This window comes from Ciconia boyciana, chromosome 9, assembly GCF_034638445.1.
Source record: "Ciconia boyciana chromosome 9, ASM3463844v1, whole genome shotgun sequence".
Lineage (NCBI taxonomy): Eukaryota > Metazoa > Chordata > Aves > Ciconiiformes > Ciconiidae > Ciconia > Ciconia boyciana.
In genome coordinates, this window is record NC_132942.1 from 35,023,928 (window position 1) to 35,045,883 (window position 21,956).

General features: G+C 40.4%; 1 protein-coding gene across 1 annotated transcript in view; it reads right to left on the bottom strand.

The window, feature by feature from the left end:
* Positions 1–20,647, bottom strand: part of PEPD (peptidase D) — a 145,300-nt gene extending 124,653 nt beyond the window's left edge. The window contains exons 1-3 of the mRNA XM_072873170.1: positions 20,520–20,647; positions 14,944–15,127; positions 13,521–13,648 (exon numbers count right to left, since the gene is read on the bottom strand). Of these exons, the coding sequence (XP_072729271.1) occupies positions 13,521–13,648; positions 14,944–15,127; positions 20,520–20,563 (356 nt within the window). The 5' untranslated portion in view covers positions 20,564–20,647. The remainder of the gene's footprint in view (positions 1–13,520; positions 13,649–14,943; positions 15,128–20,519) is intronic.
* Positions 20,648–21,956: the final 1,309 nt, after the last annotated feature.

The following is a 21,956-nucleotide window of genomic DNA, read 5'->3' on the forward strand; positions in this document are numbered from 1 at the left end:
CCTTTCCATATTCTCTCCAGTCTCTTCATTTTTTTTGCCCAGTTTAGCGGAAATCTATGAAAGATTATTATGCACTGACATTGTAGTTACTGTAAAAAAAGTACCAGTACAGAGTTCCTTAGCAGAGACAGGGCTCAGTATTCATTTTTGTCCAATTTAAATGCAAAACAGGCTAAAGTCTAGCACTGACCATCACTGTCACAGGGAATGGTACCTTCCACGGAATGCTCACTGGCATCATGAAAACTAGAAGTTACATTCAGTTATGATAATTTCAAGCACATCTGATACTTCACAGAGATGAGGAGTACTTCTCTCTACAAATGACTCTCAGGTAGGTAGAATAAATTAATTGGTTACAATTTTTAGGTTTGGCTTTGTCTTTTGTAATGCTGCTATGGGCTGCCAGTTTCAAAATTCTGATTAATCACTGCAGAGACTACATGCAAAAAAACCCACAGCAAGTCATAAGTTAATTAGAAGGATTACCCAAGTGGTAGGTATGATCCCAGATATTATTGAGTCATGTCTCTGCTTACCTATTAAAAAAAAACAAAACAAAACAAAAAAACAACCCCCCCACCATTTGTAAACAGATGTGAACAGAAGCAATGGCCTAATTTTTACAGGCCTTTGGGGGAGGGGGCGGGGAGGAATGGGCAAAAATTTTTAGATTCCCTGGCAACATAAATTAGCAAAAACCTACAGAGAATCATGTACTTCAGCCCTAAAAAGGCTCAATACCCTTTCCCTATAGTTTTGTAACTCCAGCCAAGCAAATACCAGTGTTTGTTAGAAATGTCAATAGTTAGCTTCCAGAATAGTAGGAGTCATCATTTTATCTTATAATGAAAATAAGCAACTCCAAACTCCTGGAACTGCATCATGCCCAAGTATGCATGCCAAAGTGGCTAGGCAAAAATCTGGCATCTCATAGTTTATATGGCCATTAGAAAGAAAATGTAAGAGTCCAGCACTTCTATTTATTTACAAGAATACAGTCCCCATTTTTTGTCACCAAAGGATCCCTTAAACAAGAGACTGTCTCTAGTTCACCACTTAGAATTCATCACAATTTCCAGTCCAGTGAAAAAGCTTGAGTTATTTCAGGTTAAATATCAAAGCTGTTTACATTCCATTGATGGTTCCTACATAACTCTTTCCTCTTCCATGCTTTTCCACCCAATCTAGTTCACCTACTTGGTTTTTGACTCTCAAGATTTTCATAGCAATTGGGAAACACTGAAGATTGCCTAAAGATGTGAAGCTACATTTTTAAGAGAAGATTCAAATTCTGATGTACTGACTCATTTTAACAGCTAAGGTTTTATTAAAGCACCAAATATTGAAGATTCACCTTTTAATCATAACAAGTGACAACTTTATTATAAACAAAATTCTACTGAGGTAGCAATGGGAAAAAGAAGAGGAGCAGCAGCAGCAATACTTTCACTATAAAAATACAGTGTGAAATGTGAAGTCAGACAGTAAAGTACTACCCCACGTTAGCTATACCTCACTTCTCTTATACATTGATCAAACACGAAAACCACCAACAAAAGAGTAAGGGAGTGTAATATTAAAAACTAGTAACCAGGAATCCCAGTCAGTTGATCAGCTTAGTGAAAACTTCCAAGTTTAGAATAAACCTTTCAATTTGGTTTAACTAAATTCACAGTGGTACGTGATGGCATGTTTAAAAACCAAAATGCTTCACCAAATCACAAGCTAATAACGCCAGTGTGGATTCTGCCACCAACTTTGACAGACCACAGTATTACGATTGGCTCCACTTTATGCGATCCTTTGAACAGGAATGGAATACTGACTCCTCTGTTTATCCATCAGTAAGATGAACAGCTCTGACAGCCTATCTATAAATACATCAAAAAATATATTTTGAAGCTTTTATATAGTTGAACAAAAATAAAACCTCAATCTTTTTGCAATATTTTATTAACCATGTTGTGTTTCCACTTTAAACCCAATAAAAACTTGGTCTCATTGTCTAAAACAATTTTAAAGCTGTTGTTCATTACATTGCACAAGAATTCATAACGTCAAATCTTAAGAGACTTGTACAAATTTGACATTACCGTAAGAATGCCATTAAGCAACATTTCTTTGTATTCTAAAGGACTCTGGAGCAAAAGCCTCGTAATACCAACATGATAAAAGAATGTTCTAGCTTTCAGAACTGCATTCAGAAGAGAGGTACAAATGAGATGGATCTAAATCACAAATGCCAAAGAAAAACTGTGAACAGAATTTATAACAGCTGATAGCTATTCCTGAAAGAAATGCATCTAAGTCAACTGCTAATATATTTGCAACCTAATTGCTGATAAACATTCATACGTATAAGTTTTCATTTGCATCTAAACATTCTTCCAGACAATCTTCAATATATATAACAACTTTTTTTTACTGGTTGCTTTGTATTTGCATTTTTTTAATGCTTCTAGGACAGATTTTCAGTTTTTAGTTTTTATAGTGGATCATCTCTAAAATGGAATTCAGCTTTTCCTGAAGTAGTCCAATTTAGCTTTTCTTCAGCATTTCAGTTGGAGTTCCTAATTCAAGATTATTTATCTTACTGCATAGCCTAGAATGTAAAACTATTCCTGTTGGAAAAAAAATATCCTTAATGGTATGTTCATTACAAAAATTTGAGAAATCCCAGTTGGGACTAATTTCAAAACATTTTCTACACGTTCTACATTTTGTTACTACACAATCACAGACACACACTCAAATAGATATGTATGCATACACCTCAGAAATGACCTGAGCACCTTTAGCAAAGCAAGCCAACGGTAGGAGGTCTCAAGCTTCCTGAAGCATGGCAAGTGGACTCCATCATCTCCTCTAAAAGTTGCATATGATTCCTCCCTCCCCACAGATTAATCAAAAAGCTTTAGCTTTCTGCACCCTGTTAACACCAAGAAGCCACATCGTTCATTGCATCAGCCAGTTCTGCACCAGTCCACTAACAGACATTCAGTCTAAGAAAGAGTCCACTGAATTGCAATGTCCCTCCATAGGGCTGTCTTAACATCAGTGCTACTTTTACATACCTTTACATTTCCTAACATCTGCAAGTGATTCATAGATTGTAAAAGCCAGGAGAGATCAAAATAGGCACATGTATTTAATTTTTAGTTTGATTTTTAGATGCTTTGATTTTCAGACATCTGATATTGTTACATGTCCTGCTGTTAGATTTTGCTAACAGCACCCTCTCTCTCTTCCCTACTCAAATTCTTACAGCAGCCTGGAGAAGCCCTTGGTCAGCTCTTTTAAAATATTTGGATAAAAACATGACCTTTAAGAGCTACTTAACTTTCTCTAGGTTTACTGCTGGAATATAAACTAGTTCATCAACATCAATTTGTGATGCTTCACATGTTTTTTGTTTCTCTCAAATATAGAATGAAATACTTTATTGAACATTTACCTTAATAACAATGAAGAAATGGCAGCTGCACCATTTCCATCTACTAGCAGAAGCTGTTTGAATTGTAACTGCCAGTTTTGCTTTCTCTTTCGTGTTGTACTAATTCTTTGCCTTAAGCTTGTCCTGTCATCCACCTGGGATCATTCAGAGCTCCCTGTTAGCTAAGTTCCCTTGTGATCAGTTTGTCAGAATAGGCAGACGCATGAGAATCATCAGCACGCTTATAAGTATTACAGGTTTTATGTTCACTTATACATTACAAAAAACAGTTCTTCATTTCTGTTGCTTTACACCTACACAATTTATAACAAACCTTTAATATTAAGATTTGAATGGTTTTACAGAATCCCTTAAGTCTTCACATCTGGCCTTGTTTGTGTTTTGAAGCTATTCTGAAAGAAGGGTGCCTTACTGCAGTGCACTGTTACACATAAAAGGAAGCAGTAGGTGTATCTTAACATAAGCTCCAATGTGAGGTAACTGTTCTCCTGCAAAAGGAAATACTAAGTTAATACCACATGGCACAGACAGCAAAGCAGTATTCCAGGCTGTCTGACCACACGTGCTATCAATGAACGTATATTAGGGCCAAATAATGAGAATCACCTGCAATTTCTAAGCACTGAATCTGGCTTTAGCCAAAAAACCATCAGCATTCATTTAATGTATTTTTTAAAAGTATCAATAGGAATCTCTTGAAAATGAAAGGTAACAGCCATTTTGAGGATCTCTCAGTATGTCAGGGAGGAAGACAGCAAGTACTGACACAAAGCAAGACATGCCATACTAAAGACTATCTCCTGCAATTAAAATACAGATCCACAAGTCTTGTCCACTACTTATTGTCTTTCAGATCCACAGCTTCTGGCAGTTACCAGAAAGTGATGCTTTTACAAACAGTAATTAAAAGTAACATAGTTGGAACAATAACAAAATAGACAAATATCAAAGACACTATTCATGGCAAAGTCTAAAGCAAAAGGGTTTCTACACAATAACGTTCAGGGTACAGCGCTCTCTTAAAAGGTCCTACAAGTATTCTTGACTAAAAGGCATGAAAAACTGTCCAAGCTCATATCACTAAATCAGAAGAGGAAGATTCTTGATGCAGTGAGACAGAAAAGCTAAAAACAGCAAACTTCACAGTAAAGCTTTCTGCTTTAAGGGAGATACAACAGTATTGCTTCCTCCATTCCACTCTAACTTTCACATTCAGAGTAACAGATATAAAACACCACTTTATGGCAAATTCATTGTCTTGAGCAAATAATCTCTACTAAGCAAAGTAAATGCCTACATTAGCCTGCACATAGTGCCTGTACATGGCATTGCGGCCTGCACATGTTTACTGCCAGCAAGTCATTGCACGAGTTATGCCCCATTTTTCCTCACTTACTTGAGAGGAAACACATGCACAAGGAGTAAACTGGACAAGCAGAGTCTTCAGTCAACAATTTATTTCTCAGGCCTTGCTAGAATGAGCTTAAAGCAGAGTAAAAGTTTCAGTGAGACTGCACACAAAGAACAAGAACCTTGGCAAAAATTAAACCAGATGAACAGAAGAAATACATCAGCAAAGCACATAGAACTGGAGGAGGGAAAGGGATACAAAAGCAGTGTTTTAACGCTGTCAGAGATGCCCCAGTAAACTCCCTCCTCATTACAATATCATCAAGTTAACAGATGGCAAAGCATTAACCAAACAAGAGGGTGTCGAGAACTGCTAGAAAGAACAACACAGGAGGCTTTACAAGACACCAGCAGATGTTCCTGACTTTGTCCAAAAAAATGCAATCACCTATATATCCAAAAGGAATTTAACTATCTCAAACAATAAGATTAAAAGGCATCGAGCTAGATTTAAAACAAAACAGTACTAATGGGCTCACTGGTATCACAGGAAGCCTCCAGCAACGTTCTGATTACCTTAACATTACTCCCTTTCCACATTTCCCTGGATTTCTGTTTTATCCTTTGAAAAACAAAGTACCTGCATATACGCAAACTCAGACTCCTTGCTCCTTCTGATACAGTCCAGAGCTAGATGGATTTTGAGAAAATAACAGAATTTAAAAGAAATTGAACTGAAGATGAAGACTCAAACTGATTTGACTGGAAAAGGTAAGCAGGGCTGTAACTGAAGCCATGGCTAGCAGAGGGACAGAACGGTAGAGTCCACATGCAAGATGCTGTACACAGGATGCTGGGTGTATGACACTGGATTTCCCAGTGCTAGACACAGATTATGCAGAAGCAGAATAACTATGAGCAACATACACACCACCGGACTTATGAAATCAGAAATAAAGTACTGAGGAAACTCTCATGGTTCTTCCTAATAAAAGCCAAGCTCTGAACTACCTATTTCATCTACTTCAAATATATAGTCTCACTGCTCCTGATCAGCTATTCCCACGACAGGCATTCCCAAAAGATGAAAAGTTCTTTTAGGTGTTCTATAAATTCTACCTCAAGAGGCAGTGCCTTGATTAGTATTAGACATTTAAGAGATACTATAAAGAGCTATCCAAAAAAAAAAAAAAAAACCAAAAACACAGAAAACTTGCAATTGGTAACCTTTGCTTTATTTCTTTCTGCAAATAAAATTCTTCCTTGGAGAGAAGGGCTCTATACTAGTACAGAAAAAACTGTAACAAAGGAAATGTTTATACACTGAAATCCCTGAAAAATTTCTTGTAGCATAACACAAATGCTGACAAATACTCATTAGAAAGCTCTCCTCCCAGAAAAAGTCACAAAAAGAATTACAGTAGTTAAGAGGGTAAATGTAATTTCTAGGTCACTATATAGTAACAGTGTTCCACTCAAACACTGGTCTCAATTCATGCTTACCTGAGAAAGTTACATAGTGACCCTGTCAGTAGCAGATGTTCTACTTTTACTTTGGAAAAATGCCTATACTGGGGGGAAAATGAGCAATATTTTATGTCCCACACATAAAAGCACAACAACAAGCTCTGGAATGTGTGCAGCATGTCCCACAGCTCCCACATTATTTGGTAACAGAACGAAAAGAAGCAGTACTGATGCTTACAGCAGCATTAAGATGACCTGAACAGTTTTAAGAAGGGGACAACAGTATTCCCATCTTATAACTTGTAAAGAAAACTAAACCATGAAGAAATTAAAGGAACTTGCCACAACAACTCATTCCCACAAAGAAAAGGCAGAACATACCCATGCAAACAGTGCCTGATCCACTATGCACGTTGCCTCTGTAAGACAAAGCCGTAACTAGCATCTCCCAGGAGCAGGGTCAAGGCCAAGCGCTCTGACACACAGAGCTCCAGCAAGTACACAGGCAAAGGGGTACACAGCAAGTAAAACACAATCTGTCTGGTTTTCACTCACATTTAGCTCTTAAGAAGCATTAATATTGATTATACTTTTCTCTATCCTGTTTTAACAAAACAGTTGGGTTTGTTTTTTCTCTTAACACAGACAACGCTCTTTCAGAGAGTCCTTCCTGAGCTTACAGACAGACACAGCACAGGTTACAGGGAATAAAAAAACCTAAAGAAAACACTTAACATCAAGAGCTGAGAACACGGAATTTTAGAAGTGCAAGAATAGAGACACCATGGTAGGTATTTCACTTGAGAGTTTTTTCACTGAAGTGCCTTCTCAAATCCAGGCCGACAAGAAGCAGAGAGCTCTGCGCCCAAACGGGGCAGCTGCATAGCAGAAGGCAGCGTGGAGATGCAGAGCCTTGTCAGAGCACTGCTGGAAAATCCCCACAGGCATTTCTTTTGCTGCAGCTTACCTTCCTACCAGCAGCAGCCGAGTCCTTGGAGTAAAAACGCATGGCACACCTGATCAAAAGAAAACTTGGATTCTCTGATATTTTAAAATGTTATCAGGAGTTTATATCACTGAACTCAATACTCCTGCTAGGACATTAAATAAAGTATAAAATAAGAAATGCCTGGTGGGGGTCATCAACATTCCCTGTCGTACCACAGGAATGAGACATGCATAGGCAAGACTTAACTTTCCCATGCTGTGGTTTGAAGCCACATCAGGATATCAAAAAAACTCTGGTGCAGCATTGTCAATCAGATTTACTTAGTGCTGGTTCTATTTCTCAATACACCCGAATCAAAAACAGAAGAGGAAAAAGAAGCACTTTAACACTTACCAAATCACCAACCTGTGCATCCAGTTAAAGGTATATGCTGGTAGAGATTGCAAATCAATAAACTGATATAAATTACTATTATTAAAACATTCTCAACAAGAAATACAAGGAAACTTAAGCAGCTAGAAAGCAAAGATTTATAAAAATAATTACTGAAGTAGAAGTCATAGAAACAATACACATTCACCCTGGACTAGCAAGGCTCATGGACAATTAGAATACTGGGACACTGACTGACCATTTGAGAAGTCAGAGCATTCGAGCAGCACTGTTTAGAGAAAAACAGTCATCAGTAAAGTGACAAGAGCAATCCAGACACTAATTATTCCGTAAAAGTAATTTTTATCCACAGATAAATACCGTAATAAATGAATGGGAGACAAGAAATTTAAATCACTGTACTACGGAGAGAATTGGAATCATGGAAAATAAGCAGCATGGGGAATTGCACAAGTAAGTCTTGTCAATAAAAAGCAACCAGCTTTATTGTACGGTTTTGAAAGGATCGGATGAAGGGTAAAGCAACAGATGTACTATCTGAATAATAGTAAAACATTTGATAAAAATCTCTCTCAAGACTGTTACTCTCCAAAATCAACTCAAATTGGCTTGGACAGGAACACTACGATGTGACCTGAAACCCAATAACTAGTCATAATAAAAAAGTGAAAAGCCTAAAGCAGAAAATAAAAATAAATAAATAGATAAAAAGATGAGCTTTCCAAGGGCTGGGAAACCCTCCAACCACCACACTGAAAAGTGCTGTATCAATTTAGACTGATGTTCTCAGAAGTTAAAGTGATAAACAGCAATGGACTGCAAGCCTTGATTAGTGAGATACTGCAAAGACTGAAATTAGTTCTGATGCTATTCAGAAACAGAAGCAGGACTGAATATGTTCATGAGATCCACAGATGGCATTTGCAGGTGGTAACAAACTTTGCAGATAAATTGCAATTGCCAGTTGGTACAAAACAGTAATAAGATGACCTAAAGTGATTAAAAACTGCGTTTTTTTAAAAAGCAAAATATTCAGTGGGTAGGGGGAAGGGACAAATAGTGGGAAGAGATCAAACTGATAGACATGGAAAAAGAAAACACTAAACATATTTCATTTTAGAGAAAAAACAAGAAAAAATACCAGGGGACAATATGGCAGATCAGTTCAGAAGGTAAAACCAAAGACCCTTCTAGAGTATACTATCTGAATACATAGCTCCAGAGCATGCTACGGAGAAGAGGACCTGTATGCACCACATCAGTAAAATTCATCTAGAAAATGTCCTTCATTCCTGCAAAATCTACATCAAGAAGAGCAATTAAGGCTATTTAGAGTTTATTCCCTACAGCACCCACATACACTCCCCTACCTTTCCAAAGAGTTGTCTCCAATTTCAGCTTGCATAGAATGGGCTTACTACAGACCTTGCCTTCTTGTAGCCAAGCCTAGGGCTAATTAATGCACCAGTCTCAGCCACCATAATATAGTCAGATAAACATATAATGTTGTACACAATTTAATACTCACAATTATTCAAAATACCAATGCCACAAAACTTCACCAGTCCCCATTAAGAAAAAGAGATCAAGAAAGCAATTTCTTAACTTCTAATTTTCATTGTCACATACAGTTGGGGGGGGGGGGGGGAGGTAAAAGCCTAAATAGCCCAAAAAGCTCTTTTTTTACAAAAGCATTTGGGGGGGGGAAGCAAACAAACAAAAAAACCACTCACATACTTCTGCACTTTTTTCCCAAGTCAGTAAAATTTCTCAGCTTTGCTGAGGTCAGTCAAGTTTAATCACCGAAACCAAAGGTTGATTTTCGTTGTAACCTACTTAGAAAATTATGACAATGTTTAAAAAGCTTCCTCATTTAGGTCACTGAGAAATTATTAACATTTGCAAAGCATTTCATTGCTTTATTACAGCTCCAAAGTGCCACACCAAGGTTCAACTTTGCAAATACAGATAGCTTCCAAACAAATTCATGGAAAAACGTTACTTACAGTGGATACAATGCTAGGTTAATGTTGTTATTCTTACCAATCAGCCAGCAGGGCTTCAAAGAAAACACAGAAAATTGCACATAAATATTGCTCTGTCCCATTTAATACGTATTTCTAAAGTTAGAGCATGAAAGCGTTAAATATTTTTGTTTTCCATTAAAAACACTCTTTACGTGGCAAGACAATTAAGTTATTTTGGCATCCGCTCCACATAAAGCAGCTGCTGTACAGTATGTTTTACTTTATAAAATATCTTTAATCAGCATACTGACTAGTTCTGTCATTTATAATTAAGGAGGTAAATGGCAGGTGCAGCATTAATTAGTGAAATTGAAGTCTCTGTGCAAGACATGCAGTCATACCAACTTAATGCTTCCTAGGAATAGAAATGATTGCTAACAGCTTTGCACCACAAAGTTGACTAGGTAAGACCAAGCTGAGAAAGAGGGGCATTTACAACACAGTTACATTTCTGAATCTTTTACAATCTTGTATCACCAGATTCATTTCTTGAAAGTACAAATAGAAAAATACTTCAGGAGCACAAAAGCCTACCCACTGAGCCATCCTGTGAGAGTCTTTGTTTCTGCCTTACAAACAATGGGAGGGGCAGGGGGCAGAGGTACAGATCAAGGCAAAGCAATTCTCTTAGTTGAAAAGATTTTCCCAGCCAACAGCTTAGAAATGGGCTAGCCCAACATTTGGAGAAATGACCACGCTCATAATTTAAAAACAGAGTGACTGTTGTTGCAATCCCTTCCCAACATGAAAGTAGGACCACCAGTCCTACAATTACCCTCCTAACAATTCTGCAATTGCCACCTTAAAAGGTTGTGGGTTTTTTGGAGAACATCCATAGTCTGTGAGTTAAATTAAATCTCTCCTCCCTTTTAAAACTGCAGAGGTTATTTTGGCTTGAAGGACTTCTGAAAGGTAGCCTTACAGCTATTTACAAATCTTTAGAGCATACACATTCAGCAAGAAGTCCTACAAGATGAGTAACACTTCCAAAGAAGTGGCATTCACCCTCAACGCCAGTACTACGTAGCGCTGGGTCCTTGGCAGACCACAGCTCAGGGTGGTGCATTCATCATCCCTGTGTTCATCTGTTCTGCAAAGTCCCCAGGCACCACCTCAGCATGCAAAACTGTTCATAAAAATAACTGCAGTTGGTGAGACTAAAATAATTACAGTGTTCATGGTCTCATTTGTAAACTAATAGACTGCTCATCCCCAAGCAAATACTCTCAGACACTTCATTGGTTTTGGCCAAACTAAAACTGCCAGTTTGAAAGCAGCCAAGAAGCCCCACTTTTGCATTACTTCCAGGCAAAAAGGTTAACCCTTCCGACTGCCATATTACCTAAGCTACATTTTGAAAACAATTCAAATACGTGTCCTTCAGAAGTGAAAGCACAACAGTAAATCAAACAATACATTTAGTAATACAGTAGTGGTAAAGAGCTTTCTGCATTAATTTTAAGAGAATCTATGCATTTCTGCCTAAACTCAGATAGCAGATTCCCACATCTGTCTTAGAAAGCAATGTGAACACCTGTCAAAGCAACTGCATCCTGTGCTATGAACCAGAAGACCAGCTGTAGACCTCTGTAAAATACTAACCTTGGAAATATCGTACAAGGCATTGAATTGATTTGTGCTTCATTGATGTTAAATGAATGTTTCTTCAGTGGGTAGATAGCGCCTTCCACAAGCACAGAAACAAGCACTTCCAAGACAAACTACAGTAGATAGACAGCAGCGGATGGAAGGCAAACTCATTTGTGTTTTTCTTTCAGTGCTAATTTTGACTTAAAATTGAGTCTTCTGGGAAGGAGCACAATCCCTAGCTGTGTGCAGTACCCCCTGCCAACCAACTTATGAAGCAGAACTGCTACTGACTCACAAATGAGTTATTCATCCATCCTCTTTCTGACAAGCAGAAAAAGTACATGACCATGGCTGACAGAAGAGAAAACAAAGATTCAAACAGAGGGATTCAGGAAGGGTAAGGAGGAGAATTTAGAAAACAATGATGCTGTGATAAAGACAATTTGTTATACTCTGCAAGAAGACACAATGACAATAAACCACTGTTAACCAGACTTGTAATTCTGTAAAGGAAACAATAAGGAGCACTGCACAAACAAATCAAAAAGGCCATTTATAAACACCACAATATTTTGTTTGAAAATGCAAAATGAGACGGTGGAATTTAAATAATATTTTTAAGCCTTTTCAGATTAGGCACAATCTGCATGGGTATGAAACAGCTGATTTGAACTAGCAGAAGATAACTTAGAGGGAGGAAAAAGGTTTGTCTATAAATGGGAACAAGCACCACTAGGGAACAGACTTTAGAGAGTACATGTGGGGTTTAAACAGAACCTAGCCTCCCAGACAGGTGCAGCTCTCAGCTGATATATTTCAAACAGCAGTATTCACATTTTTATGCTATCACAAACAATTTCAGTTCCCAGGCAGGTCTAAGACAGTGATATTCATATAAACTCTTTGAGAAGACAGCAGCCATGCCCTACCATATGGTCTGGCACAGCTCAGCATATGGGATTGGTTGTGATTGTTTTCCTTTTCCCAAAATTAGCACTAAAATATAAATGATAGCTTCAATTAGAAGTGAAGCAACCTGAGCTCAAAATATTAAATTAGAAGTAATCCAGTGTTCTGAGACAATGTAGACAACAAAAAAATATACAGTTTTTTAGAGGGTATAAATACAATTAAGACTGAGAAAAGAAATGAACACATAAATAAATCAATTCCACCACTGCTATGGCACTGAGCAATATTTACTACCAATGTGGATAGAAAGGGAGATGTTTATGGCATACTCACAGAACAGAATTAAAATCACAGTCCCCAGTCTGTCAGTTCATATCAAAAAAAGTATCAAAGAGGCTAAACTACCTTCTGCCATTCAAAAAGCTTCATTAGCTAAGGTGGCGGCAAACTGGTAAAGCAACTTGAAAAATCCTGCTTTACTATTTAACTTGTTCAGTCTTAACACAAGACTTCTACTTTTCTTTACAGTTCAGCTTCCTTTCATGGATACCATGACATCCTGGGTTCCAATTTGTCCTGGTTTCAGCTGAGAGAGAGTTAATTTTCTTTATAGTAGCTAGTATGGGGCTATGTTTTGGATTTGTGCTGAAAACAGTGTTGATAATACAGGGATGTTTTAGTTGTTGTTAAGCAGTGCTTATACTAGATCAAGGACTTTTCAGCTTCCCATGCTCTGCCAGGTGCACAAGAAGCTGGGAGGGGGCACAGCCGGGACAGCTGACCCCAACTGGCCAAAGGGCTATTCCATACCATACGACATCATGCTCAGCATACAAAGCTGGGGGAAGAAGGAAAGAGGGGATGTTTGGAGTGATGGTGTTTGTCTTCCCAAGTAACCGCTACACATGATGGAGCCCTGCTTTCCTGGAGATGGCTGAACACCTGCCTGCCCATGGGAAGGAGTGAATGAAGTCCTTGTTTTGCTTTGCTTGCACGGGTGGCTTTTGCTTTCCCTATTAAACTGTCTTTATCTCAACCCATGAGTTTTCTCACTTTTACTCTTCTGATTCTCTCCGCCATCCCACCAGGGCAGGAGTGAGCGAGCAGCTGTGTAGTGCTTAGTTGCCAGCTGGGGTTAAACCACGACACAATTCTAAAGGTATTCTCTACCAAATGGTGGTGGATCACTTGATATCATATGATCAATACCAATTGATCACGTTTTGTATCATTGTATGTACGTATCACTACAATTCACACCAAATGATTTGGTGGAATCTGATTAAAATGACATAGCATTCCAGCTCTACAGACAGTTATGTTATATGAAGTACTCAGATACTTGGGAACATAGTTAAAAGATTAAAAGTCTTACTTTCCCATCCAAACCGCATAGCTTTCAGGGAGTTGTGGAACAAAAAGCACAGATCTTCCAGTATCAACATCTACTGCTCCAAAGCAGCCTGCTTCAGTTACTCCAAAAGTCCAGTGAAAGTAAGATTCCTAGGATAAGACAAAACATATTCTTAAAAGAAAACCCTCACTTCTACCAGCTCCAAAAATACACTACAGTACATACTAATTCCTACTCTCACATATCTGAAAGACATCTCTCTTGCTTTTGGAAGGGGGGGGAAGTGGTTTAGGTCTAAAGCTTTTCAGACTGATTAGTTTTAGGTTACAAGAACACAAATCCCTCTGTTGGCAACCGGAAAGGATCAAAGATTAATAAGCTACCATAAGAAATAAACAGGTCAACTCAGCGCAATAAACATACACCACACAATAAAATACACTCTTCCAATCTAGAATTAGGGAATGTAGTATCAGGAAGAAACAATCATGCCACATGAGACAAGGCAAAAGCAGAGTGCAGATTCATTGGGTTGTGATGGCAGAGTGCTGGAGTGAAGACCCAACCTCCCCCAGAGAAGAGGAAGCTGGACTAGGAACAGCCTTTAGCCAAGAGTTATTTTAAGAACAAGCAAGCAAACAACAAAACACCTAACAATACAGAGATTAATTTTGGTAAGGATAGACATATGCTCTGATACCCTGAAAGGTGTACCTCCTCTAAAAACAGACCAATAACTACATTAAGATATGCGCTATCGAGACTAGAATTTATTGGTTTTGTTTCTTCATAACATACACAGCTCAATTAATTTCACAACACAAAGTACTGTAGCAGCCACACAAAGTATGGGGTATGCATAATTTGAGTTCTGTTAACATCACCTTCCCCAAAGACTAAGAATCCGTTTGGCATGACATTAACAAGTTATTAAGTCCTATTTGTGACAGAACGACACATGGGTACTTAAGGAAGAATCTAATTTGAGAAGACACATGTTGTAAATTCTAAGATACATCCTGCTTTGTGGAATATACTATTTATTAAAGCTTGAAATACGCTTTTCTATGAATTATTTTAGTTTAGGTCCACTGTAACATGTTTCACTACAGAAAGAAGGTTATTTTTTAGGTCACAGACAAGACTGAAAAAACTAAGAAATATTCCACTGCTGTCTTTAATATTATGCTAAACACTGATAGGTAGTAGGGCCTTGAACAGGTTTACGCCCTTTAAACCAGATAATAAGCCTGCATACTAAAGCACTGAAAGAGAGACTAACTTGAAGCTGAAGAGGCAATGTTATAAAGAAGCCAATTCACTTAAGTGAAGCAAGGCAATGTGCACATGAGAAGTAAAGGGAAAATAATTAAAAATCATTTAAAAATTCATGTAGTTGAAGGGAGTTTCTTAATTTGATTTGAAGTTTTGATTCAGCTCCTACCTGGCGAAACACAATACCAGTATCAGTACAGTATCTCTGTGTTTCTTCTCCACCCTGCAGCAGAACAACCGAATTCTTCTGGACATCCTTATTCTGTCTCAGGCGATCACAGAGTCGTCTTCTATTCAACGCAAAGAGCGCTACAGGCACTTTCAAGGTCTCATTCCCCAGCCAAAAGGAGGGCCTACAAAGTATTTTAATTGACAATTAATGGAAGACAAAGACACTGGTTAGCACGATTCAGATGCACAGTGTTTGTTACTTTATTCTAGAACAGAAAAGGAATTTTCATTCAACTCTAAAAACAAGATGCTAATCACTCAAAGGGAAAAGATGCCGTATACAAGCATCGCTCTCGAGCAACCATCAAACATTGCTCATACAAGTACCAGAGGAAAAAGATGGCAACAGGAGACAGGGCTGACTGCAGCTATGGCCCACAGCATGTCACTTGTTACATTCCTTTAGGTAAAGCAACATGAAAAGTAGATGCAGAAAGCAACAACAGCCTAGGTCAGCTGAATAAAGGCAAAACAGGAGAGAAGAAAATGAGTTCTGAGTTACTGAAAACAGAAGTGGAAGGTTACATTAAGTCTGGCAAACTTCAGCAAGTCCTTCTGGGAAATGTTCTGTAGCTGAAACAGGGACTGGAGAGAAAAAGTGACAGATAGCAGATGCAGGACAACAGCATTTCCCATACTCACACAATATCTGCAAATTTTTCTGTTACATATGTTTATTCTTGCATGCATACAAGCGGCTTCAGCAAGTGACTGAACTCACACACGTGGCCGCAGGAGCACGTCCTGGGTACCAATGACCTCCTGCCATACATCACCACCTGCCCCTAAGGCAGCACAAACATGCTGAGACAACCCGGAAAGTTTCTGAAAGATTTACTCAACAGAGCCACAACTGGGAGAATACAGTTTAAAAGTAGAGAGCTCTCTCTTAAAATAAACTGGTTATTAAGTAATTTAAGGTGTTTAAAGTACTACAAGAATATATTGCTGATTCATTCACATTTGTTATAGGTCCACACCTGCACTTTTTAGAGCTTTACCAGTAGAAGCACAATAGCTTGTTGTAGGATTTATTTTTTTTTTTAAATCAGATGAGGTGAGAAGAATCTAAGAGCATTCCCTTTTTTTTAATGTTTAATATAGCAAAGCTGTGCTTTGGAGCTTCAGTATTACAGATGAATACTGTTTTATCAAAAAAATCCTATGATTTAAGTCCAGTTTGTCCCTCCACCTCAGCTTCCCTCAGCTTATTGAAGACTGACTGTCTAGATGGTCATTTTCTATCAGATATGCTTCTAGAGGAGATGACAGAAAGGTGCAGTTAAATTGTTACTATGTTAAAATGACAAGAAATTAAACACCAAGGGACTTAACCTTAGAGAAGCAGAGCTCCACATCTTAATTATTATATAGTTTTCACGGGCAATCTGAAAGGTAACCTTTGATTTACAGCTGCATAAAGTAACCTCCTGAAAGACTTTATCAGCATCAGAAATGTAAACCCTATAATTTCTTACTGCAGACACAGCATAAAAGAGCTAATAAAATATTTTATTTTACTTGTTTATAACTACTTGATATTACAGTGTAAGTAATTTTAGAAGGTGAAAGACTGCTCTTGCTAATCCAATTTTCAAACTATCTGCCTAGCAGTTCAGCTGATGGTGCACAAATCCCAAATGTGTTTATTTTTATTACTTCCCCCACACACCCGATAACCCAGCACCATGGCAAGTGATCATTACAAGGGCTGCAGACTACCTATTGTGGCACGTCAGCATAGCATGGAAGCACAGCATAAGCTTTTGTTTTGGGGTACCCATGCCTATAGGAAGAATGAAGCAAGTTCATACAATCCTAGCAAGCGCTACTGAAAGTTTTAAGTCAGATAGCAAACCTTAAACTAAACATGGGCAAGGCTTTTTGGGTGCAAAGCTGTGGCTCAGCAACTCAGCAATGCACAAGAGGTTGAAAATGCTGTTACCCAAGGAAGACCACCCCCTGGAGTAACTCCATGCAGGGGCCTGGAAATCATACATTCACCTTATTGAAAGTATAAAAGGGAAGAGAAAACATCATCAGATACCGTTATGCCATAGGTTGCTCTCAGATCATTGTATCTGCTGATAAAAGAAACAAAACCAAAAAAAGGCAGAGGTTGTAGCACAACCTGTCTTATGTTTTGCTTCAAAGGAAGGAAAAAAAGTCACCTTCGTTGTAATTTTACCCTCTTCATAAGTTGTTGGGGTTTTTTTGCTGTGATTTTAAAAAAAAAAAAAAAAAAAAGACTCTGACCTCCCTCCTTCGCCAGGCCTATTCCTACACTCTGCAGCTCAGGAAGCTGCTACAAAGGCACATTTTAATCTCCATTAAGTTTACCGTGAATGTTTTTATTGCACTTAAAACCTCTGACAACCAGAATGAGACTCAAGGAGAAATAATGATGTCAGGCAGCAATTCCTACTGGTAGTCTCACTAAGCCACTTCAAGAGTGTCTTTTACTGGGATCTTAACACTCCAGCTGAAATGCATTCTCATGCAAAACGATGGTTCTTCTGCACATTTTATCTAAGCCCATAGCAAAACTGTGTTCTTCCTTACAGATAACAGATCCCACTTTCCCTGCTTGAATTTGATGCCACAATATTCATCAACAGCAAAATTTGGCCCTGTACAGTTGTTTTAGACTTGCACAGTTTTTTGACAGGCATGGCCTTGGTCTCAATATTTTAAGGCTGCTGTAACAATAATAGCAGCTGAATATGCTGGACCCCGCAGCAAGGGCTGCAGGACGCAGGAGAGCTGAGCTGAGTGTTGTTGCAAATATTGCTCTGTTCCTCAGGTTCTCTGCTGACCACTCATATGTTAATTCATGCCTTGGACTGTACAAGCTTGCCAGGCAACAGACCTACTTTCACAACTGAAATTCTGCAGAGAAAACCAGCTAGATTTCAGAGAGGACTCAACTTAGAGAAGTTTGCTTCCTCCACACCCTTTGTTCTCTCTTCCCTCCTGCAAGCACTCAGACACCAAATGAACAGCACCCTCACGGATGGACTAACAGCATGGCAAGACACCCACAGGTGCTGCTTTTCCTGCAGAGGTTGGGTCACTCCGCACACGTGAGCCCAGCACAAGCTTTCCACAACTTATGAAGAGAGCTCTTTCCAGAGACTACCAAAAAAAAGTATGGATGTACACCCAGCTTTCTACTGCAAATAATTATTCGGGAAGAGAACTCTCACAGTACTCAAGATCACAAGAAAAGTCTTCACACACAGGACTTGCTGTGTAACCATTGCTCTGTTGTGATCATTGCTCTAATAAATATATGGCAGGTAAGTAGGTCATGACTGGCCTGGTCTTTTTTCCATATTCCTTCCAGCCCAACTGTTACAAACCCTTGTGACTACATAGTACTGTGTATGCCATGACTATTATTTAGCACTTTTACAGTTTCAAATACAAGACGACATTGCTATGCCACTTGTAGTAAGTTGAGTGGGTACATGTATATAACTGCCTCACATGTGTATCAAGCCTGCAAATACACATGCAATTACAGCATAATCAGCGTAAACCCCCTGTTATTTGCCACCTAACAATACTACCACAAAGTTCTTTCTAGTGAGGGAATTACAAGCTTTCAGTTTTGGTCCGTGATCTCTAATCACTCAGTTTATATCACACAAGACACAGAAATATCGGAATTTAATTAGTACAATACATTGGCTGGTCCTTCAAGGGCTGTTTCTTCTGTTAGTGCAAGGACTCTGGTGTCTCCAGCCACAAACTCAACTCAAAACTCTCATGTAGAGTTATACGTTTTATGATGATCTGTATTTAATGCAAGCACCACTTTGTGGTGCACGCCCCTTTGAAGCTATGCAAGCTGCTGCAAATAAGCATTAGTCAGTGTCCAAAACGCCTACTTGCAAGACCAGGACAGGAAAAGTGAAGCTTGGCTTCCTCATTTTCTCTAGTCTGGTACCAGAATTCAGCCATTGCTCAGTCTGATAAAGGCCTCCCACAGTAGCTGACAGTTTCCCTGCTGGCTGTCACACACAATTTTTATGATCACTTAGGCCCAAGCCCACACAAGAGCTCTTTTATTTTATTATACTGGAAGTAAAACGTAGCTAGGAACATTAAACTACATCTGTTTCTTTAAAGGATACTTTTCTTTTACCTGGAACTGTTGATTTTCAATGCTTATTTCAGAAGTTTTATATTTTCGGAGAGCTTACATTTTGTTACTTTATGATCCATCTAACATTTTGGATTTGTTTTGATACTACCACCAGAACACATTGATAACCAAAAATTGTATTTTATTTCTGGTTTTCCCACCATTTTTCAGTTAACCTTTTGTACTTCTGTTTTTTTCAGAAGAAAATTCATGGACTGCCATTTCTGTTCTACTGAGGTCAAGCAGACAGGATCCAGATTTCAATGAAGATGAGAAACCACTAAAACTACTTTTCAAGTTATCATTTGTTTGTTGATGGGGCCTTATTTATTTGTTTTGAGCAACAGGGTCATCAACATCAGCCTGAAGTCTAGCCAATTTTTAATGCCGTTTCCACACCAAATATGTGAAGTGCAAGAGGCCTATATTAACAGCAGCACAAGCAAATAAGCGATACAAGGGAAACGCTAAAAGCAACTACCGCTGTTTAAGACATAAACTGGATGTTTCCTTCATGGCAAACTCAGCGCTCCTTGTAAGTAAGTCAACAACTTGAAGTCCCGGCCCCGTTCGGTGTCGCACCTACCTAGGCCAGCCCAACCTCGCTCTCAGCAGCCAGGCAGGAGTGTCCCTGCGCAGGGAATGCCCGGTCAGCGCTGGGGGAAACCAGGGTCAGGAGAGGACCTCACAGGGGAGCAATCTCTACCCAAAGACGAAAGAGTCAGAGCCAAGTCCCAGCGTAACCTCTTTTTGGCAACTATGAAAAGTTCCCCCTTCATTTTGATGCATTTTTAATGACACGTTCTTAAAGCACTGGAAGAAATGGCTGGATTTAGCTATAAAATGCAGGAGAGACCTTGCGCTAAGTAATCCACAGCCACCTTTAAGCATGATTTCCCAAACCTAATGCAACTTGAAGGATAACCCACGGCTCGGGAGAGGTACTGCCGAGCCGACCCGGCGGTAACCGGAGAGGCCACCGGGGTGCCCGTGGGACCCCTCCACAGCTCTCTCGCCGCCCCACCCAGAACCTGCTTTCATTTCAGGAAGCCCCTGCCCCAGCGCGGGCAGCCCGGCCTCCCCTGCAGGCTGCACGGCCACAGCCTGCTGCCCGGCCGCCCCGCCGGGCCGAGCCCTCCCCAGCCGGCTCGGGGCAACCGCCGCCCTCCGGCACCCCCGACCCACCCGGGCCCCTCAGCGAGACCCCGCCGGCCTCCCGGAGCCAGGCCGCCGCCGCCGCACAGCACCCTGCGGGGGGAGCGGGGGAGAGCCGGGAGGACGCGCAGCCTCGCCACGGGCCAGGGCGCAGGGCCCGGGAGGAGCGGGGAGCGCCGGCGGTACCGCGGCCGAGGAGCGATGCTTACCCCGCCGTCGCGGCCATGTTGCCTCGCCGGACTTCGCCTGTCATGTGACGGCGGGGCCGGGCGGGCAGGGCCGCTGTGGAGGGGCGCGGCGGCGCCGCCTCAGCGCGGGGAGCCGATGGCGGGGCGGGGCGGGGCGGGGGGAACGTCTTCCCGATCGGCCGTGTGAGGGCAGCGGGGCCCGCCGCCTACAGCGGGTGTCCAGGCTTCCCTGGGGCCTTGCAGGTACTGGCAGGCCACTGCTGTGCCCGCAGGCTGCTCCTCTCCGCCGGCTTTCAGACATAAGATCTGACAGGATAAAGACCCCGGCGAGGGCCGGGACTTGGGCTGCTTGGCACCTGAGGTGCGGTGTTCATTGCGAACGCTCTGCAGCTGCGTCCAAAACTGGAGAGGGAGTTTTGTAACCATCACCTCATGTGTTGGCTTCTTGTACAAGAAACAATTAGAGTCCTCGAAGCTAAAAGCTGTATAATGGAAATATAACCTTCTACAGGGACTGCTGTCTTTTACAACGGAGCTGCCCTAAATAAATGGGTGCTCAAAAAATCCATTTAATGTGCCATGCTGCTGTAATCCCTGTAAAAGATGCTTTCCACTTGCGTTTTGAAATGGAGAAGGTGTTTAACAACAGCCTTCAGGCATGGTCTGCCATAGCCAACACCAGACCTTGGACTCACCCCACTCTGCTGAATTTTGCTCCCATCCACACAGATTTCTTCAGAACTTGAGTTGACTTGTTCTTGCCTCAAAATTATAAGCTACCTGAAGAAACCAACAATTCATAGGCCAGGGTTCACGTGGCCAGTAACTGCCATACAGCGGCAAAAGAAAATACACAGAAGCGTGAAATACCACATAAAGAATGAGAGAGAGGAGCTCTGCTCTGTGACCTGAATACATTGTGTTCACTGCTCTGTGCCTCAATAAACAGTGGTAAGTACTGCTCTGAGCTGGCAGCTCGTCGCAGGTACCGCTGCCCTCCCTTCCTGGAAGGAAAGCACGAGTCCTTGCTCTGCTGCTGCTGAGCAATGCCACTTCTCTCTTGTTCTGGCACTGATCTCAAAAGAAAGTACTGTGATACCATGAAATATTTGCTAATGCACCTGGAGGGTCTGCTTCCACCACAACCGCTTGGGAAAGAGGAAAGCAGTAAGAAGAGCGAGCAGGGGGAGGATCATTAAATAGATGGAGCTTGAAATTCATGTTTGTTATAACAAATCAGTGCACTGTTATTAAGAAACGTGCATGATTAAAACCCTTTTTTGCTTGGCCAAATAGTCTACTAGAAGTTGGGAGAAAACTGCCGCTACTCACGCGCAGCTGGCTCTGAAGTGGTGTGTGAAAGCTGCAGGGCAATCACAGAGAAAGATTGATTTCAGAAAGTCTGGAGAGGAGTGTGTAAATTAACAAACTAGAAAAGTCAAGTAGTCACCCTCTAGC